This window comes from Vanacampus margaritifer, chromosome 4 (genome assembly GCF_051991255.1).
Source record: "Vanacampus margaritifer isolate UIUO_Vmar chromosome 4, RoL_Vmar_1.0, whole genome shotgun sequence".
NCBI classification, from domain to species: domain Eukaryota; kingdom Metazoa; phylum Chordata; class Actinopteri; order Syngnathiformes; family Syngnathidae; genus Vanacampus; species Vanacampus margaritifer.
In genome coordinates, this window is record NC_135435.1 from 2,010,652 (window position 1) to 2,029,182 (window position 18,531).

General features: G+C 39.8%; 1 protein-coding gene across 12 annotated transcripts in view; it reads left to right on the top strand.

Moving 5' to 3' along the window:
* The window catches only part of tmc3 (transmembrane channel like 3), a 212,202-nt gene that overhangs the window by 121,192 nt on the left and 72,479 nt on the right, over positions 1-18,531 (top strand). For 11 of the 12 annotated variants that reach the window (XR_013293749.1, XR_013293751.1, XR_013293750.1 and 8 more), the window contains exons 6-10: positions 6,388-6,486; positions 6,971-7,113; positions 15,105-15,252; positions 15,348-15,391; positions 15,613-15,760. Coding sequence is in view for 9 of the 12 variants with exons in the window: in XM_077562800.1 (XP_077418926.1) it covers positions 6,388-6,486; positions 6,971-7,113; positions 15,105-15,252; positions 15,348-15,391; positions 15,613-15,760 (582 nt within the window). In the remaining 3 variants the exon portion in view is untranslated. Of the gene's footprint in view, positions 1-6,387; positions 7,114-15,104; positions 15,253-15,347; positions 15,392-15,612; positions 15,761-18,531 lie in introns of all 12 variants that reach the window. The other variant, XM_077562804.1, reaches the window with a different exon arrangement.

Here is an 18,531-nt window from a genome sequence, read left to right on the forward strand (position 1 = left end):
CAGGATCAAGTCCATCTCTTCACTGCTCAGGCACAGGTCTTTCCTTCCAAGTATGCAAAGAGCAGTGGTGACTGCGTCTCTCTGCTCCTGAAACTTCCCCAACATGTAAAATACAGAATTCCATCTAGTCTCAACAGACTAAATGAGTTTGTGTTATGGATGGTTCATTTGCTTCTGCAGGTCTATAAGCTTCTCTGTGGCTTTGGAGCTGTGGTGAAAAAATTAAGCAACGCTGCTGCATTTTTGCAAGAGGGTAACAATTTCAGAGACAGCTTTAACGGCATCTTTCACAACTAAGTTCAACGTGTGGGTGAAACAGTGGGTCCAACCAGCCCTGTGAACCGCAGAGACGACATTAGCACCATTGTCTGTGATTGCTGCGATCACCTTGTGAGTAATGCCCCAATGATCTGTGATTCTTCTCAACACTGAACTAATGTTTGTGGCAGTGTGCTGTTCAGTAAAGGAACTAGCCTCTAAGACATATTCTGCCATATTCCAATTGTGCACAAAATGTCAGGTTACTGTCAAATAGGCCTGAGTACATCTTGAAGTCCACATATCTGTAGTTAAAACTACAACCCCCAAAAAGTTGGGTTACTATACAAATTGTGAATACAAACTGAATGCAATTTTGTGGAAGTGCCAAATTTCAATATTTTGTTCAGAATAGAAGATGACAAGTCAAAAGTTTAAACTGAGAAAATGCATAATTTTAAGGGAAAAATATGTTGATTGTAAATTTCATGGTGCCAACAAATCTCAAAAAAGTTGGGTGAGGTAGCAATAAGAGGCTGGAAAAGTCAATTGCACTTACACAATTACACAAAAAAACAGCTGGAAGACCAGTTACCACTAATGAGGTCGTTTGGCAACTTAATTGGAGTATAAAAAGAGCTTCTCGGAGTGGCAGTGTCTCTCAGAAGCGAAGATGGGTAGAGAATCACCAATTCCTCAAATGTTGCGCAGAAAGATAGTGGAGAAATATCAGAAAGGTGTTTAGTGATTACCAGCGAAAAATTGCAAAAAGGTTGAAGTAATCATCATCTACAGTGTATAACATCATCCAAAAATTCAGAGAATCTGGAATAATCTGTGTGTAAGGGTCAAGGCCGAAAAATCATACTGGATGCCCATGATTTTCGGGCTCTTAAACGGCACTGCACCGCAAACAAGAATGCTTACTGTAAGGTAAATCACAGAAAGGGCGCAGCAATACTTCCAGAAAACATTGTGGGTGAACAACAATCCACCGTGCCAGTCGCCGTTGCCAGATGCAGGCGTTTCTCTGGGCCAGGGGTCATTTAAAATGGAGTGTGGCAAAGTGGAAACCTGTTTTGTGGTCAAACCAATCATGATTCGAAGTTATTTGTGGAAAACTGGGGCGCTATATCATACTGACTGAAGAGGACAAGGACAACCCAAGTTGTTATCAGCACTCAGTGAAACATCAGTTTATAAGCCTACATCTGTGATTGTATAGGGTTGCATGAGTGCATGTGCCATGGGCAGCTTCCACACCTGGAAAGGCATCGTCAATGCAGAAAGGTATATTCAGATTTGAGAACAACATATGCTCCCTTTCAGACATCATCACTTTCAGAGGAGATCTTGCATTTCTCAACACTAAATGCCAGACCACATGCAGCACCAATTACAACATCATGGCTGCGTAGGAAAAGGATCCGGGTATTGAAATTGCCAGCCTACAGTCCACTTCTTTCACTTATAGAGCACATTTGGCGCATCATAAAGGGGAATGTGCAACAAAGAAAGCCCAAGACAGTTGAACAGTTAGAGAGACGCGTGTTTAGACAAGAATGGGACAGCATTCCTAATTTTAAGCTTGAGAAATTTGTCTCCTCGATCCCTAGATGTTTGCAGACTGTTGTAAGAAGAGGGAGCCTCACAGTAGTAAAAATGGCCTTTACCCAACATTTTTGAGATCTGTTAACACCATGGAATTTAAAATCCATATAGTTTTCCCTTAAAATTATACATTTAAATTTTTTTTACAGTTTAAACTTTTGACCTGTTGTCTGTGTTCTATTCTGAATAAAATATTAAAATTTGGCACTTCCACATAATTGCATTCAGTTTTTATTCACAATTTGTATAGTGTCCCAACTTTTTGGGAATTGGGTTCGTACACTCTCAGTATCATCTAAAGCTCTCCTTACATCATTGCAACAGTTTGTGTACATTTGTTTGATTGTTCCTTCTTTAATGGTTTTGCGGCTAGGCATGGATCAAAATACTGGTACAAAAAAGCATTAAATCCCCTGTCCTCTACGATTGAAATTGGTTGGAGGTCCACGCAAATCATCTTTGCAATAAGCCTGGTAATGTTCCTTGCTCTTGGACAGGCATCTATTTCAATAAAAAATAAAACAAACAATGTATTACTGTGTACATGTTTTAACCCTTTGGAAATGCATTAAGGGGAGATGTGCAATTTAAAACGCAAAGTAATAATAGTTAATATTAGAAATGCAGTAAGGAGAGATGTGTCTATTTAAAATGATAAGTAATAATATATTATTTTTTATATATATCTAACTTGCTTGCTAGTAGTTCACTTGGCTATCCTATGGAATTAGCACTGGCTGAGATGTGGGCTGAGTTGTCCTCATTGTATCAAAAATTAGTAAAACCAATGGAGACTCACATTTAGTTGGTGATATGTCACTGTTAAATATGGCACTATAGTTCCTTTACTTTTTTGTATTTAATATGGTATGAACTTTGCTTTTTACAAATAAGTAAGGCTGTCACTTTAATGCGCTAATCTATATTAATTAATTACACGCAAATTAATATATATATATATATATATATATATATATATATATATATATATACATACAGTACATATACATAAACATATACATATATATATATATATATATATATACATACATATATATATATATATATATTAGAGCTGTCAAACAATTCATTTTTTAAATCAGATTAATCACATCTTAGAATTTTGATTAATCTAAAAAGGCTTTTTTATCAACATTTTTTGCCCGCCAAATTTGAAGAGCACCTGTTATGTGTTAATTCTTTCTACATTTATTGTTATGAGGATGTCTTCAACATTTTTTTTTTATCCACTGCACACGCTCATCCTCCTTTTTTTCTAATTAGTTAATTACCTGCATAATTAAAAATGGGGGGATGACCAATATTTTGACATGAACAAATATTCTGAATGTCATGCACAAGCATTTATTAAATGCTTTACTTTCATGCATGTAGTTATGTTTATTGCTCAAACACAACCTGTGCAACCTTTAACGTAGCCATCTGCTGTCAAAATAAAGGATAGTCTGTTTTCAAAATTAATAGTGCGATTAATCTGCATTAATACATGATTAATGCGATAATTTTTGGTGATTAATTAATTAGTTAACGCTTTAACTTTGACAGCACTAATATATATAAAGTTAATAGGCCTATATTTAAAGTCTTTCACGAACATGGCATGTCCTTTTGACGATGATCCCGTTGATGAAGGTGCACTCTAAAAAGAGAGTTATTGAACCAAATTGCGAATTGAATTGTTGGCCAATTTAATAAAATTGCTTCAATTGGTAACACACGTTTGAATTAAATTAATTCAAAGTAAATATATTACGTTTAATCATTTATGAGTTAATTAAACTTAATATATTCACGTTGGATTAATTTTGAATTAACTTAATTCAAGTGAATATAAAGTTTAGTGACCTCATAATTAACCTAATGTATTTACTTTGGGTTAACTTAATTCAATTGTGTGTTAACAATTGAAGCAAGTTTATTAAGTTGGTCAACAATTCAATTTGTAATCTTAAATTGGTTCAACAATTCTCTTTTGAGAGTGTGCAGCATTACTGCGCAGGGAATTAAAGATTCGTCGTGAGATGGTTATCAAGCCGCACATAGTAGTTCTGGCATTTTCAGACAGTTATCTTTTTAAACGGTATTGTTTCACATCAGCGGCACGGTGGCTGACTTGTTAGCACGTCCACCTCCCAGTGTAGAGGACGTGAGATCGACTCCGGGCTTCGGCCTTTCTGGGTGGAGTTTGCATGTTCTCCCCGTGCTTGCGTGGGTTTTCTCCGGGTGCTCCGGTTTCCTCCCACATTCCAAAGACATGCATGGCAGGTTGATTGGACACTCAAAATTTTCCATAGGTGTGATTGTAAGTGTGGGTGGTTGTTCGTCTCTGTGTGCCCTGCAATTGGCTGGTAACCAGTTCAGGGTGTACCCCGCCTACTGCCTGAAGCCAGCTGGGATAGGCTCCAGCAACCCCCGCGACCCTTGTGAGGACAAGCGATTAGGAAAATGGATGGATGGATGTTTCACATCACAGTCCATCATCTACATACACAACTTAATCCATCCTTACATCTGCACCATTACCAGCCGTAGTCATGCGCTCACATACCAGCATATATTGTGTGTTGCGCTCCTTTTTTTTCCTTACCTGTTTGAACATTTTTTTATATTTCAAGTTGTTGTCAAGAGAGCTTCTCCCCCGCTGGACTGCATCTAAATGAAATAAATCAATGAGCTACCATTTAAGCAGGTTTCCCCTGTAATATTATTGTGATTACAAAGGACTACATTTAAATGTATGCATTGACTCAAGCATCAACGTTCTCCCTCTCTTTTGCAGCTGCTGTGAAAGTTTTATGCATGCATCACCTTGTGAGCAATTCTTGTGTAATTTAACAATTTTAGTAATTTAGTGGTTCTCAACACCGCGGTCCTCGAGTACCCCGATCCAGCCTGTTTTCCATGTCTCCCACAGCCAACACAGGTGTTTCAAACGATCGGCTAATCAGCCAGCTCTGCATGATAATGATCCTCAGCTGTGTTGGCTGAAAGAGACATGGAAAACATGCTGAATAGGGGTACTTGAGGACCGGGGTTGAGAACCAGTGGCCTACACTATAAAGACATGTTCAAATTTGCCATACAATTGCATTAAGATTTCCAGTTCGAGAGGGGTAAAAAACGGGGAAGCAGAGGGCGGCACCACCCTCTGCTTTCCTGTTGCCATGGTGACTCGTCGAATCAGGACTCCATTGATGCAGTCTTTTTAGAGTGGTGGTACACGAGCTTAACTCCAGGTGAAACTGCTCTGTGTTGATAAAACTAACTCAAACTCTCTAACTCAGTTTCCTATCTCAGGGTAGGTCAACTCACAGTTCAGGGTTAGTCTCAGAGTTTGTTGAACCTGCTTTGTGAAACGGACCTCAGGTGTTTCTCATTGTCTCAATATTTTGCTTGCGTTTAGTTATTTGCTTCTGTTCAGTCTTTGTTGGATTGTTTTCTTTTCTCACAGTCACTTTCAGATGTCCTTTCTCTCTTCCGGAAAACTAAGTTTTTTGTTTGATGACATCCTGCTTTACTGCATTTAGGTCCTCAACTCCGTGCCACAAAAAAGAATGATCCGACCAACAATGGACCCATCAGAAGCAGACATGACTGGACTGTCAACTGCTTGTCGGTGGCACGTTGACAGATAATCCATTCATTTACATAGGTTTTGATTTTTATTAAGACATTGTTTATACTGTATCTGAATTTGGATGCTTTCCTGGTACTCTAGTCATTGTTAATGCCTGCATTTAAGCCTGGCTTCATCTGTTTCCCTGCATTTGGGTCCGCAACCCCAACCTACACATGACACAACTGGGCATTAACACAAAATTGTTGAAACTTTTTTCTTATTTTCTTAAATCTCATTCAAACCCAAAAAACATATAAATATGTTTGTTAATACTTTGTCCTGCACTCCCAAAAACGTATTTATGTTTTTTAATACTTTGTCCTGCACTCCCAAAAACGTATTTATATGTTTTTAATGTTTTTTTTTTGTTAATGCTAGAGCATACAGAAGGCTTTAATACAGCTTCTGACCTGAAGAGTTCGCTTAAAGCAATGGTAGTCATTACAAAAAAAGGTGGCAGCAGAGTATAAGAGATCAGCCAGGGCCATGTTGCAACAAGCTTTTTTTGCCAGTGTTTTCAACAGGTTTGTGAATAATGATGAAACTTAGCTATATTCTAATGCTGATTGCTGCAAAACGGAAACAGATACAAATATACTTTCTTTCCTGATGACACTCTAATCTATTTTTGGTAGGTTCCATCTTTTTGTAGCAATAGAACAGAAAATTATGTGGAACTTGCAAAATCTGTCAAAATCCAGTTAAAAAGCCGGGGTGAAGGGTGTTGCTTCAGTGAAAATAGCTGGCTATGAATGAGTTAAGAAACACCAAGTTTAACTTTTTGCTGTTGTTGTTGCCCAAATGTAAAAATGTGACTTTATATTGAACATTTTATTTTTGCTGTATTATCCAGACGAATGTTTTTCTGTCTGTGCTAGCTGCTTGCTGGAGCCCCGTTTGGAACCACAAGGAGTAAAACTATTCCCAAGGAGCACCTCCATTCTGCTCAGGATCTGGACACCATCTGGTCCCTTGGGGCAAGCTTCTCTCTCCTGTCATGTTTAATTAATAGCTTAATAGCACAATACATACAGACACAATGCATACATAGTGTGCACACAAACATGCTTCCAGCAATGTGAACTGCCGGTTAAAAAGTCGACTCAGAGAATACAGAAATATCATAGTTACTTTAGTTACTTTTAATGAGTAACAAATTACTTTTCCAAGGCAGTAACTGCTTTGCCAACTGAATTACTTTTTTTTTTTTTAAATTCAAATTTCTTATTTAAGGCAAATGCCCAACACTGACCAAATGAAACAGGAGGCAAGGAATACAGCCAGTGTCAGAACCTTTCTCTCTGTGCTTTTTATTACAGTCGGTGGTTACAATACAAGTGATGTGTGTGTGTGTGTGTGTGTGTGTGTGTGTGTGAGTGTGTGTGTGTGTGTGTGTGTGTGTGTGCGCGCGTGTGCGTGTGCGTGTGTGTGTGTGCGCGCGTGTGTGTCCACTATCCACAGGGTTACCTACAGTACTCCGTGTTATTTTATGGCTATTACGGAAGCGTGCGGAAAATCGGCAGTGCGGGATACCGGTTGCCCCTTGCCTACTTCTTGGTTGGAATGGCTGTCTTTGGTTACAGTTTCATCATTCTATTAAGAAGGTAATTAAAATATTCATTACAGTTTAAATATATGCTTTGATAGCTCCTTGTAATCAGAATAATGAGGCATGCTTTCAGTACAATTAATTAAAATGGAATAAGTTTTTTTTTTTTTAAATAATCAGTATAAATTGTTGCTTTTTGGTGAAATTTGACAGCTAGGATGAAAAAATAGGACAATTTTACTGTATATTCAGTGAGGGCTTGTCATGTTAGTCAAGCATAGAAATTACATCACAACACTGCTGGTTGAGTCCATACTCTGAGCGTCTTCCGCCTTAGCCTAAGTAACTAAGCAACCTATAAATAAAAGCTAAAATGGTTAATGTCAAATTGTATATACATATAAACTGCAATGTAAAAGGATATAGGACGGAACCTCCAAAGCCGAATGCCCTAAATGTTGCACAGTTTGGAATTCAACCATCCAGCCTTTTTATCGCTTAGCCGGCCGTCGGTTTGTGGGGGCAGCAGCCTTACAACAATGACAATGTTAGTAGCTGTCGTCAGGCCTGGACTGTCATCAAATATGTGACATTTTAACAAGACATGATCATCTGGGTCTACTTACACCAATGTTTGTTTTCACAGCAATGGAAAGACATTGGTGGTGGACAAGACATTTTTGGAGGTCATGGGCTATTACATATACTTACAACATTTCGTAGATCTTGGTGAAATGTACAACCGGGGCTGATTTGTTAAAAAAAAATTTTAATATCATCAAGGCCTAAACACACTTGTGACAACTAGGTGGTGCTACCGCTATGATGAAAAATAAGTTCACAGATGTCTTCAGGCCTGGACTCTCATCAAATGTGTGGAATTTTGGGGTCAAGTTCCAACAGCTTTTATTGTCATGGTGACTCATCGGACTCTGTGGTACCATACAGAGCCATATAGAGAGAGAGTTTGGCCAACTGAAAACATGTACGCCATGTTGCCACCCTCGGAAACTCATGTTAATTTTCTGAAAACAGACATAAGTATGCCACATGGAATATTCAAAACATTATTTTCCCATTATTTAGCAAATCTTAAATAAGTATACAAGTAAATAAACTTAACTTCAATAAATTAATAACAGGATGTAGGTAAATGAGTGAGTGAATAAGTAAGCAAGTAAATAAATTTAAAAAATAAATAAATAAATAAATAAATAGGCATCAATTTCGTAACACAAATGCATCTTCTGTAATGTTGCATTTACGTCGTCAATCATTCACACATCGCAAGAAAACTAACTGTATACCTTAAACAATACTACATGTATCATACTAAAGGCAGATACACTCAGAATATTGTCCAGTATACCTTAAACAGTACTACATGTATCATACTAAAGGCAGATACACTCAGAATATTGTCCAATGCAAACCTTTCTCAGACTCAGAGAATCATAAAATCTTCCAAAATGTACACGTATTGGTGAGAGACTCTTCAAAACAACTTTGCACTGCGAGAATTGACCTTAAGCTTTTTACTGCCGCCCTAATGAAAGTCGCAGCAGCAGGGTGCGTGGCGTCCATATGTCATGTGACCAGCAGCTGATCAATCACAGTGCAGTAGCTCTGAAATCAAGTTGGCCAAACTCTCTCTATATACGGCTCTGGTACCATAATGAACCACACCCTTTGCATGATGAACATCTTGAGACTTTTCTGATAACTTTACAAATGTATCTGTTTATTGGGATCGGCACAGTTTGTATAACAGAACATTTTCATATAGATGTATTCAGGCTGTGACTAGTAATAGTCAATAGTAAAGTACATGTGTGTCATGTTTGGGTTCTGTTTTTCCTTGTGTGTCTCCTTTGGTCTTGTTAAGTGTAATCCTGCCCTTCCTCGTGTCAACCAATCAGTGCCCTCAGCCACTTGTGTCTTGCCCCAAGTGTATCTTGTTGTGTCATTAGCGTGTGTGTATTTAGTCTCCTGTCTCCCCTCTGTCTGTGTCGGCTCATTGTTATTTCCCTCCCGTCATGCTACCAGCTTTTGCCTTGTCCCCCCCCCCACACAAACATTTTCTTTTCTCTTGCCATTTGGAGTTCGCTTTTGTTTTGTAGTAATTCAAGTCATTTTTTGTACATCCCTTTGCCTCCTTGCCCTGCTTCCCTGCGACTGGGTCCCCCACCAAACTTTGCCTTCTTGACAGAATGAACCGACCACAGAAGGACCCAGCGGGAGCTCTGTCATGCCAGGAACAAATACTTGCCTCCGGAGCCCTAGTAATATCCTTGTTGGACGAAGCCCTGCGGCTCCTGGCTTCGGCTGGTGGCGCTCTGGGTAGCAAGCCTCAAGTCCCCGAACCACGTCTGCCGCAGCTTCAAGTCCCCGAACCACGTCTGCCGCAGCTTCAAGTCCCCGAACAATGTCTGCCGCAGCTTCAAGTCCCCGAACCACGTCTGCCGCAGCCTCAAGTCCCCGAACCACGTCTGCCGCAGCCTCAAGTCCCCGAACCACGTCTGCCGCAGCCTCAAGTCCCCGTGCCGGCTCCACGGCAGCCTCAAGTCCCCGTGCCGGCTCCACGGCAGCCTCAAGTCCCCGTGCAGGCTCCACGGCAGCCTCAAGTCCCCATGCCGGCTCCACGGCAGCCTCAAGTCCCCGTGCCGGCTCCACGGCAGCCTCAGTCTCGAGCCTTTTCGCCTGTGCCACTGCCGCCCCGTGCATCCTCGCCGGTGCCGCTGCCGCCCCGGGCAACCTTGCCTGTGCCGCTGCAGCCCCTGGCCTCCTTGCCTCGGCCGCTCTCGTGCAAAGTTTCTTCGCCTCTTCCATGGCGGCTTCAAGCCCATGAGTGTGGACAGGAGGCGTACATCCCACTGCCGTCCTCTTCTCCTCGTCTGGCGGCGCACGTCCTGCGGTAGCCTTCTGCTCCAGTGTGGTGTCTGGGCCGCCCTCTGGACCGGCGCCGCTGGGCTCCCCTCGTCTGGCGTCCGGGACGCCCTGCGGACTACCCCGGACTGGCTGTTCGGTTCAGTGTCATTTCCCTCCCGTCATGCTACTAGCTTTTGCCTTGTCCTTGTCCCCCCCCACGTTTTGTTTTCTCTTGCCATTTGGAGTTCGCTTTTGTCTTGTAGTAATTAAAGTCATTTTTTGTACATCACCTTTGCCTGCTTGCCCTGCTTCCCTTTTAAATTATATACCCAACCTTGGGTTTCAGGGGAGGGATTGAATGACTTTTGGAAGGAAATTAACTTGCCCCAATTGACTACCAAGCAGAAAAATAGTCTTATAGCCAGAATTTCAGAGAAAGAATAAAGTTCGGCTATAGCAAACCTTTAGCCTAACAAGGCAGCGGACCAGATGTTTTTTTCGGGTTATGGTATAGAAGTATGGCGACGTCAGTGATTCCTATGCTACAGTCAACATTCAATTGGATATTGGAGGGAAATGCTGTCCCTCCCCTCCTGGAGGGAAGCAGTGATGTCGCTGATCCCAAAGGAGGGAAGGTATGGGGATGAATGTAGTAATTATAGACCGGTGAGTGTCCTGAATCAGGATGACAAAATCTTTACCCATATACTAGCTAGAAGATTGGAGAAAATACTACCAGGAATTATTGACCTAGACCAGGTTTTATACGTGGGAGACAGACTCAAGACATTATTAGAAGGACTTTACATATAATCAGCTATATAAAGGAGGTAAATTTGGAGGCAGTGTTGGTAGGGCTGGATGCTGAAAAAGCATTTGATTGCATAAATTGGCCCCTTTTATTTGGAGTCTTGGAGAAATTACAACAACCATTATCATTGTTTGCAGATGTAGTGGTCTACATATCAGATTCAGAGCAGTCCCTAATACAGTTATTTTCCACCCTAGAATAGTATGGGCTACATTCAGGCTATAAATTTACACCGTTTCTGAGCTATAATTATACGCCTTCAGCTACTTTGAAAGAGAAGCTCAAATTGAATTAGGTTGCAGAATCAATTACTTGTTTCAGAATAACTGTTCGGATATCTTCCCCTCCGAAAGGGAGCAGGACACATGGGGCGTAATAACTCAGGCAGTTTTTTGGTAATTTATTGCAATTTCAAGCAGCAGGTTATTAGTAACCCGCCCCCATCGATTCTTACTATACGCATCAGTCATATACATTGATTATGATAGTCACTGATTCACATCGTTATCAATCCCAGACTTAAGTCTGCACACTCCTCGCTCAGTTCATCTTGAGTAATGTCTGTGTATAAATGGCAGCTAGTACCAATCATTTGTAATTGTTAAATCGGTTCCCGGACACCACCAACAGGCCCACCCAACCAGGCGATCAGCCAAGGCGAGTGCATGCCCGTTCACCAGTAGCGTCTTCGCTGACCTTGGATCAGCTTTCACACGTTGTGGCTTCCAGAAGAGTAGATCGGCTGGCATTCTGCTCATTGTGTCCAAAGCAATGTTCTGGTCAGGTTAGCCACCACTGTTGCCAGCATCCGATGATGCTTAGATCTTGATACTCCTGAGCGCTCACCAAGGCCAGCCCACCCAGCGGAGTAGCCCCCGCTAGCCACATCCCAAAACCATGTTCACCAACCCCATTGTAACTATTTACAGCAGATACATTGCAGCCACAATACAACATTATCACGGCAGCCTTGCACGTTACATCAAATGTCCAAACAGAAATAAAGCCAGATAATGTTTACATTACATGTGTACATTATGTTTACAAGAGCAGCAATACATGTTATCAATACAGGTGTACAAACAAGAGTTAACCTTGGCAGTGTTAGCAAGTAATCATATGCTATATTTATATTATTCAAATCATGGCAGCTCCAGTTTGGGGTTAATTAGTAATATGATACAATAATTTCATTTGGGTAAGACATAATCCACAATTTAATGATGTGAGTTACTGATAGCAATTATTGTCTCTCATATTCCGCCAATTCTTCAACTCTTTTTACGATCCGTATTTTCTTCTAAGAAGATGAGTCTTCTTTTGTTTGGATGAAGATCCGACAGTCTTTTGTCCATGTGTTTTCGATAAATCCATTCTTTGTCAATTGTCGCGCCCTTCTGGCACTGTCAGCATTTCGTTTTGTGAGATTTTTATTGAAGTAGACATGTTTACCTTCAAGGTTGTAGCTATCTCTCAAAAGAGCAATTTTTATATAAACCCATGAATTAAAAAAAATACTTCCACCTTATGACACGTCCACAAATGTTCCGAAAGTGGAGAATGCTTCTCCTTTGAAGAAGAGGATGACATTTCGAATCTGCGAGATGACTAAGGCACTCACACTGCAGGCAAATGCGACCCAGATCTGATTTTTTTTTGCCCAAATGCGACCTATATCTGACTTTTTTATGTCAGTCTGAACGGCTCAATTCCAATTTTTTCATATCTAACCTGGGTCACTTTTATATGTGGTCTTAGATCGGATACGTATCCAAATTTTTGCAATGCGACCCCAGTCTGAATGGCCAGGTCGCATATATCCGACCTTGACGTTATCAAAAGTGCAATATGCACTCCACGCGGGCGGGGGCATTAAGCGTGATTTATGCTTGATTTATGCTTGACGCACCCTTGAGTTCTGCACGGCTTAGGGAGACATCACATACCTGAACCGGCAAAGTTGTTCTGAGTAACAGTTGTGACTTTATGTTTGACTTTAATTTAATCCTACTTGAAACATGAAGTAAAAAGATGACATTTGTGGTGGTGATATTAGTAATTAAGCCACGCAGACGTCTCATTTATTACGTGCGGCAATGACGTGACATCATTGTTAGGGAGGAAAAAAAGGAGAGGTCGCCGTGAGATGAGGAGCTCGAACAGGCTCGCCTTATTTTCACAAAATTTTATTTCAACCTCTTCCCGCATCACTCCTCTGTAGATATGAGATCATGATGGGAAAAATACGAGCCCTGATGACGGACTTATAAAAGTCTGTGGCCCTGACACACCGGACCATACATATTTACTTGCGCAAACACAGCACTGTGAGTTACGTTGTATCTTCTTCTGCGCATGCGGGTCACTTTGGGGACGTATTACGTCCACACAGCAGACAGACTGAGGTCGCAATTAATGGGTAATCTGAATGCTTACTCGAAAAAATCGAATTTCACCCAAAAATTGGAATTGAGCATTAAGACATGCAGTGTGAACGTAGCCTAATAAACTAAATGAATGCCTCAATCAATGCCACATGTCATCTTTCTCTGCAGTGGGCATGGAGAAAATTTGGGTGGTCTTAGGCAAGGGAAAGTACACTTGATTGATCCCAATCCATGACCTTGCATCTTCTTTGGCACCAGAAAAAACAGATGGCATACTATTCTTACATGTGTTTTCTGGATGTCATGTGGTATCAGGGTTCAATGGCAAAGGGGAAAAGACTGCATGTCAGACAAGGAATTGTTTGCAATGAAACCTCAGCTGTAATGTTCTTGTGTGCAAAGAAGAAGCATTCACATTGTGTTTCATGCTAGCATCCACTGGCTGCTTTATTTTGTACTGACTTTTAGAATAATCTCTGACAATCCCGAAACCCCGGTCCCTTGAGGCTACACTGCCATCTATTGGCCAGCATACATCACTACTTCAGCTACTTTTGCTAAACTCAGTGAGTGTCCATATGAAATTGAGAAATGTGATCTACGCGTTGTTGAGAATCTGTTGCTTTGATGTATGCAGGGCTCTAAATTAACACCCGCCAACCCAGTCATAAATATTTACTAGACAATTTGGCTAGTAATGCGAGAGGCATAGACCTTTTTCATAAAACCTGGAAGTTAAGTGATCGTGATTGATCAACCACGGCCATGTAAGCTCATTTACCCACAGTTCTAAACAGATTTGTGAATAACGATTAAACTTGGCTATATTCTAATGCTAATTGCTACAAAATGGAAACAAATAGAAATGATGAAAGAGGAGACAAATCTTTCTTTTGGTAGGTTCCATGTTTTTATAGCAATAGAATATAATATTCGGTGGGCCTTGCAAAATCAGTCAAAATCCAGTACAACAACCGTGAGCGAAGGGGGTTACTTGAAAATGTCTGGGAGTGAATGAGTTAAACATGGAGTTTTGACAGTTGTCATCATATTTTCGGACCAAAGCACCGTTTCGGATCGTTCCAGTCCCGAATTACCGGAATGTACTTCTGGCCCACTTTTACCCCTGATTGTATAAGTAAAATAATGACGCTATCAAATTTATTCTGGACAAAATATTAACTTTTTACTACTCAAAATGGCTCAATGAGTCAAGTAGCCTTTAATAATAATAGTAATAATTCCTTAAATGTGTAAGTGCCTTTCAAGACCCTGTATGACGCTGTACAACAGTTACAAAAAAACTACATTTAAAACAAAATTCTACAGCTAAAATATATTTATGACTAAAAAAAAACTAATAAAATATCAAGAAAAGAGCAGTGTGGTTATTTTGTGTAGGCGATCTTAAATAGGTGAGTTTTTAGTTTGGATTTGAAACTGGTCAAGGAGGGTGAATTGCGGAAATCAGGAGGCAAATAGTTCCAAAGCTGGAACAACAGCAACATTCATGCCAAATACCATGCTTGTATCACACAGTGCACATTTTTACCCAAAATCCTCATTTACCAGCTCCACTATACAGTTTTCTAATAGTTGTTAGTTTTTTTATGTACAGTTAATGTGACAGTTTGTTGCTGGAATTAATTCAATTTACATTGGTTCCTAGGGGGAAAATAGTTTTGAAACTCAAGCAACTTGCAAGTCAGCCAGTGTCACAGTATAATAATGTGGTTTGCATTATGGTTGTGCAAAGAGTACTTTGATTTGGAGAATGAATCATGTTTGACTTTGGAGGTTCTGTCGTATCTCTAAGCGAAAGCCTTTTTATATTTCTCACCAATCACAGTTCTTTGTCACTCATAGTCATTCCTTCAATTATACTGTATTTTCTAGCCTTATGGTAATGTGAAAGAAAAATTTACAGTATTTTTCTATTAGCTATTTGCGATCCTTTTAACTGTCATAATATTTATTTAGAATGGCCAAGAATTCCCGACTGAGTCTAGCCAGTGCTTCTGATGAAAACTTCACATTCTGCTGGAGGGTATTTTGTGCTTGGGATTACTTGATTGGAAATCCAGAGGCTGCAGAGAGCAAAGGAGCAGCAATCGTCAACAACATCAGGGTCAGACTGTTCAATAATTATTCTCAGTATACTGATAATATAAGATTATGTTGCATTTTATACTTCAACATTCACAGTCAGTGTTTTCATTACAGGAAGCCATTGTTGAAGAACAGGAAAAGAAGAAAGATACCAGTCTGTAGGTATCCTGTCGTATTTCATCTGTCCCAAAATGAGTTTTTGTTGTACTTCTTCCGATACATTTTGATGCAACATTTACTATGAAAAATACTACAGTACAGTACTTATATACATATGATTACAACATGAGTCACTATTTAGTATATTAACTCCCCCCTGTACCAACATGTTGTTTTGAAACTGTATTACAAAACCACATGTTTCTGTGTATTTCTTCAGAGCCGTTCTGATCAGTCTGCGTTTGTTAGCCAATATTCTGGTGCTGATGTCTCTAGCTGGCAGCATCTACATCATCTACTTTGTGGTGGACCGTTCTCAGAAATTGGAGCAGGAGAAACCGGAGCTGACACTATGGGAAAAGAATGAGGTACAGAAAAGAGAAGCAGAGCAGGCATCATCATTATCATTATATTAGATTAACGAACATGCATGTAGTTTCAAGGAGTCAGTGAAAGTAGAGTATTAATCCAATGGATGAGGCAACTGGCAGTGACATCTAGCTGCTTATCATTTGATACAATTACCACATGGATAAACTGTAGCACTGACCTGATAGCTAGGAGGGAATTTGTGCAAAATCATGAAGATTGTGCACTTCTTAAAAAGTTTAAAATTTTTGGCAGGGTGTTAGATATCCATGGATACAAGTAGGTTTTGCCTCCTAGTGGACAGTATGCATCAAATTCAAGATGGCACCCGCCAAAAAGAGAAAAGATTATAGCTCCTCGGCTTCCTTTAGTCTTAAATTATTGTACGTACAATGACACTTTTTCTTCTTGATTTGATTAAAGAAATCTAATTTTGATACAATAGTCCTGTTTTCAGCTCACTTTCATACCAAATTTATTGTTATGGTCACTTTTTCTTCTTGATTTGATTAAAGAAATCTAATTTTGATACAATAGTCCTGTTTTCAGCTCACTTTCATACCAAATTTATTGTTATGGTCACTTTTTGCTTAAAAATTGGTCCAGCTCTCTGAAATCAAATAACATCATTCATGCTTCTAAACCCATATGTTCACCCTTAAGGAATAATTTTGAACATACCAACATTCTAGTGTGAAAAGTATTGTTTTGCAAAAGTCTTTACCAGACAGTGGCTATCGCCTATTTCTGATATTAAGTCACAAAAGGTGCAGCGATTGTTTCAGGGTTCTATAAAATGCCTCAGAATGTGTTTAATCAGTTTAACCAAGCTTTGCCATAAGGTTCAGCTGGTTTTACTAGAATATTGTAGAGTCCATTGCAAAATCGATTTAAAAAAACAACTTTTGGGCACAAATTAACTGATGTTTCATGTTATGTTTGTTTTTCTGTAAAGCGCTTTGTGACAGATAAGGATGTTTGAAAGCGCTATAGAAATAAAGATGACTTGACTTGACTTGATGGGGTTTGCGCTGGTTGCACACCTTAACTCATTGGTACTTAACCTTGTTGGAGGCGCTGAACCCCATCAGTTTCCTATGCACATTCACAGAACCCTTTATAAAAAAAATTAAAAAATATATATATTTTTTTCAATTTAAGACATAGGTGTAAGGTTTACTGGTGGACAAAATGAACAGGAAGAGTGGCGTTTTCATTTAATCTGGCTCTCATCTTGAATTCAGAAAGAGTGCTATTGTATTCTGCATCTCCATGCAGTTTAAGTCAATTAACCTTTATTTACATAGCGAAACAGCCCTAGCCGTCACAAAGTGCTTTACAGAAACACATAACATAAAACATAAACATAATATAAAACACTAACAATAACACAATCACAACAAACCAACATTTTTTTTCAATTCCTGGGAGGGTAGGAACGTAGATCGACCGGGAAATTTAGAGCTTCGCCTTTCGACTCAGCTCCTTCTTTACCACAACGAACCGATACAGAGTCTGTCGATCTCCCGCTCCATCCTGCCCTCACTCGTGAACAAGAAGACCCCAAGATACTTGAACTCCTCTACTTGGGGCAGAATCTCATCCCCGACCCGGAGAGGGCATTGCACCATTTCCCGACTGAGAACCATGGTCTCAGATTTGGAGGTGCTGATTTTCATCCCAACCACTTCACACTCTGCTGTGAACCACTCCAACGAGAGCTGCCTGAAGAAGACAACAGCACCACATCATCTGCAAAAAGCAGAGATGCAATGCTGAGGCCACCAACTCCCTCAAGTCCTCGGGTGCACCTAGAAATTCTGTTCATAAAATATCCTTGACAAAGGGCAACCTTGGGGCAGTGCAACCCTCACTGTATACGAATCAGACTTACTGCCAGCAATGCACTGCGGTAAAGCTAGCCGCCTCTTCTTTTTACGGAGTCAAGCCAACACTCTTCATTTCAAATTCACCCTTTCTGTTTGCCCTTTTCTAGGATTTATGGTAGTATGCGCAAAGGGACACTGGCGCAGAGAACGACATCCGGTTTTCAAAACAAAAGTCAGATTTTCAAAATAAAATGTTACTGACAAGCAGTTTAAAAGATTATTTTTTTCTTTTTTAAATGGAAAACAGTTTATTCAGTATAATACATCAATAATTCACGTTTCATTGGGTATGCACTCCTTTGTAGTAAATAAGGTCCATGACCTGGTATTGAGTTGCAACGTTAATATGTACAGTATTAAGTTCATTGAAAATAAGAGAAGGGTTGAAATTGAGAAAAAAGAGGTGTGCATCATCCAACAGACATGCCACTATGATGTAGCACTGATTTGGGGTCAAAAAGTCACATGACCTGGCAGCTATTGAGCAAAAATGCACATTTTTGCAGGAAAAAAAAATCTTTAAAAATAAGAGGAGTTCTAAAATGAAAAAAACAAGAGATGTGCAACATCCAGCAGACATGTCACTACCATGCAGCAATGATTTGGGATCAATAGGTCACATGACCTGGAAGCTATTGAGCAAAAATGCAATTTTTTGTTGAGAAAAATTCATTAAAAATAAGTGGAGACCTAAAATGAAAACATAAGAGGTGTGCAACATCCAGCAGACATGCCACTATGATGCAGCACTGATTTGGGGTCAATAGGTCACATGACCTGGAAGCTATTGAGCAAAAATGCTATTTTTTGTTGAAAAAAAATCTTTAAAAATAAATGGAGATCTAATATCAAAAATTAAAAGGTGTGCAACATCCAGCAGT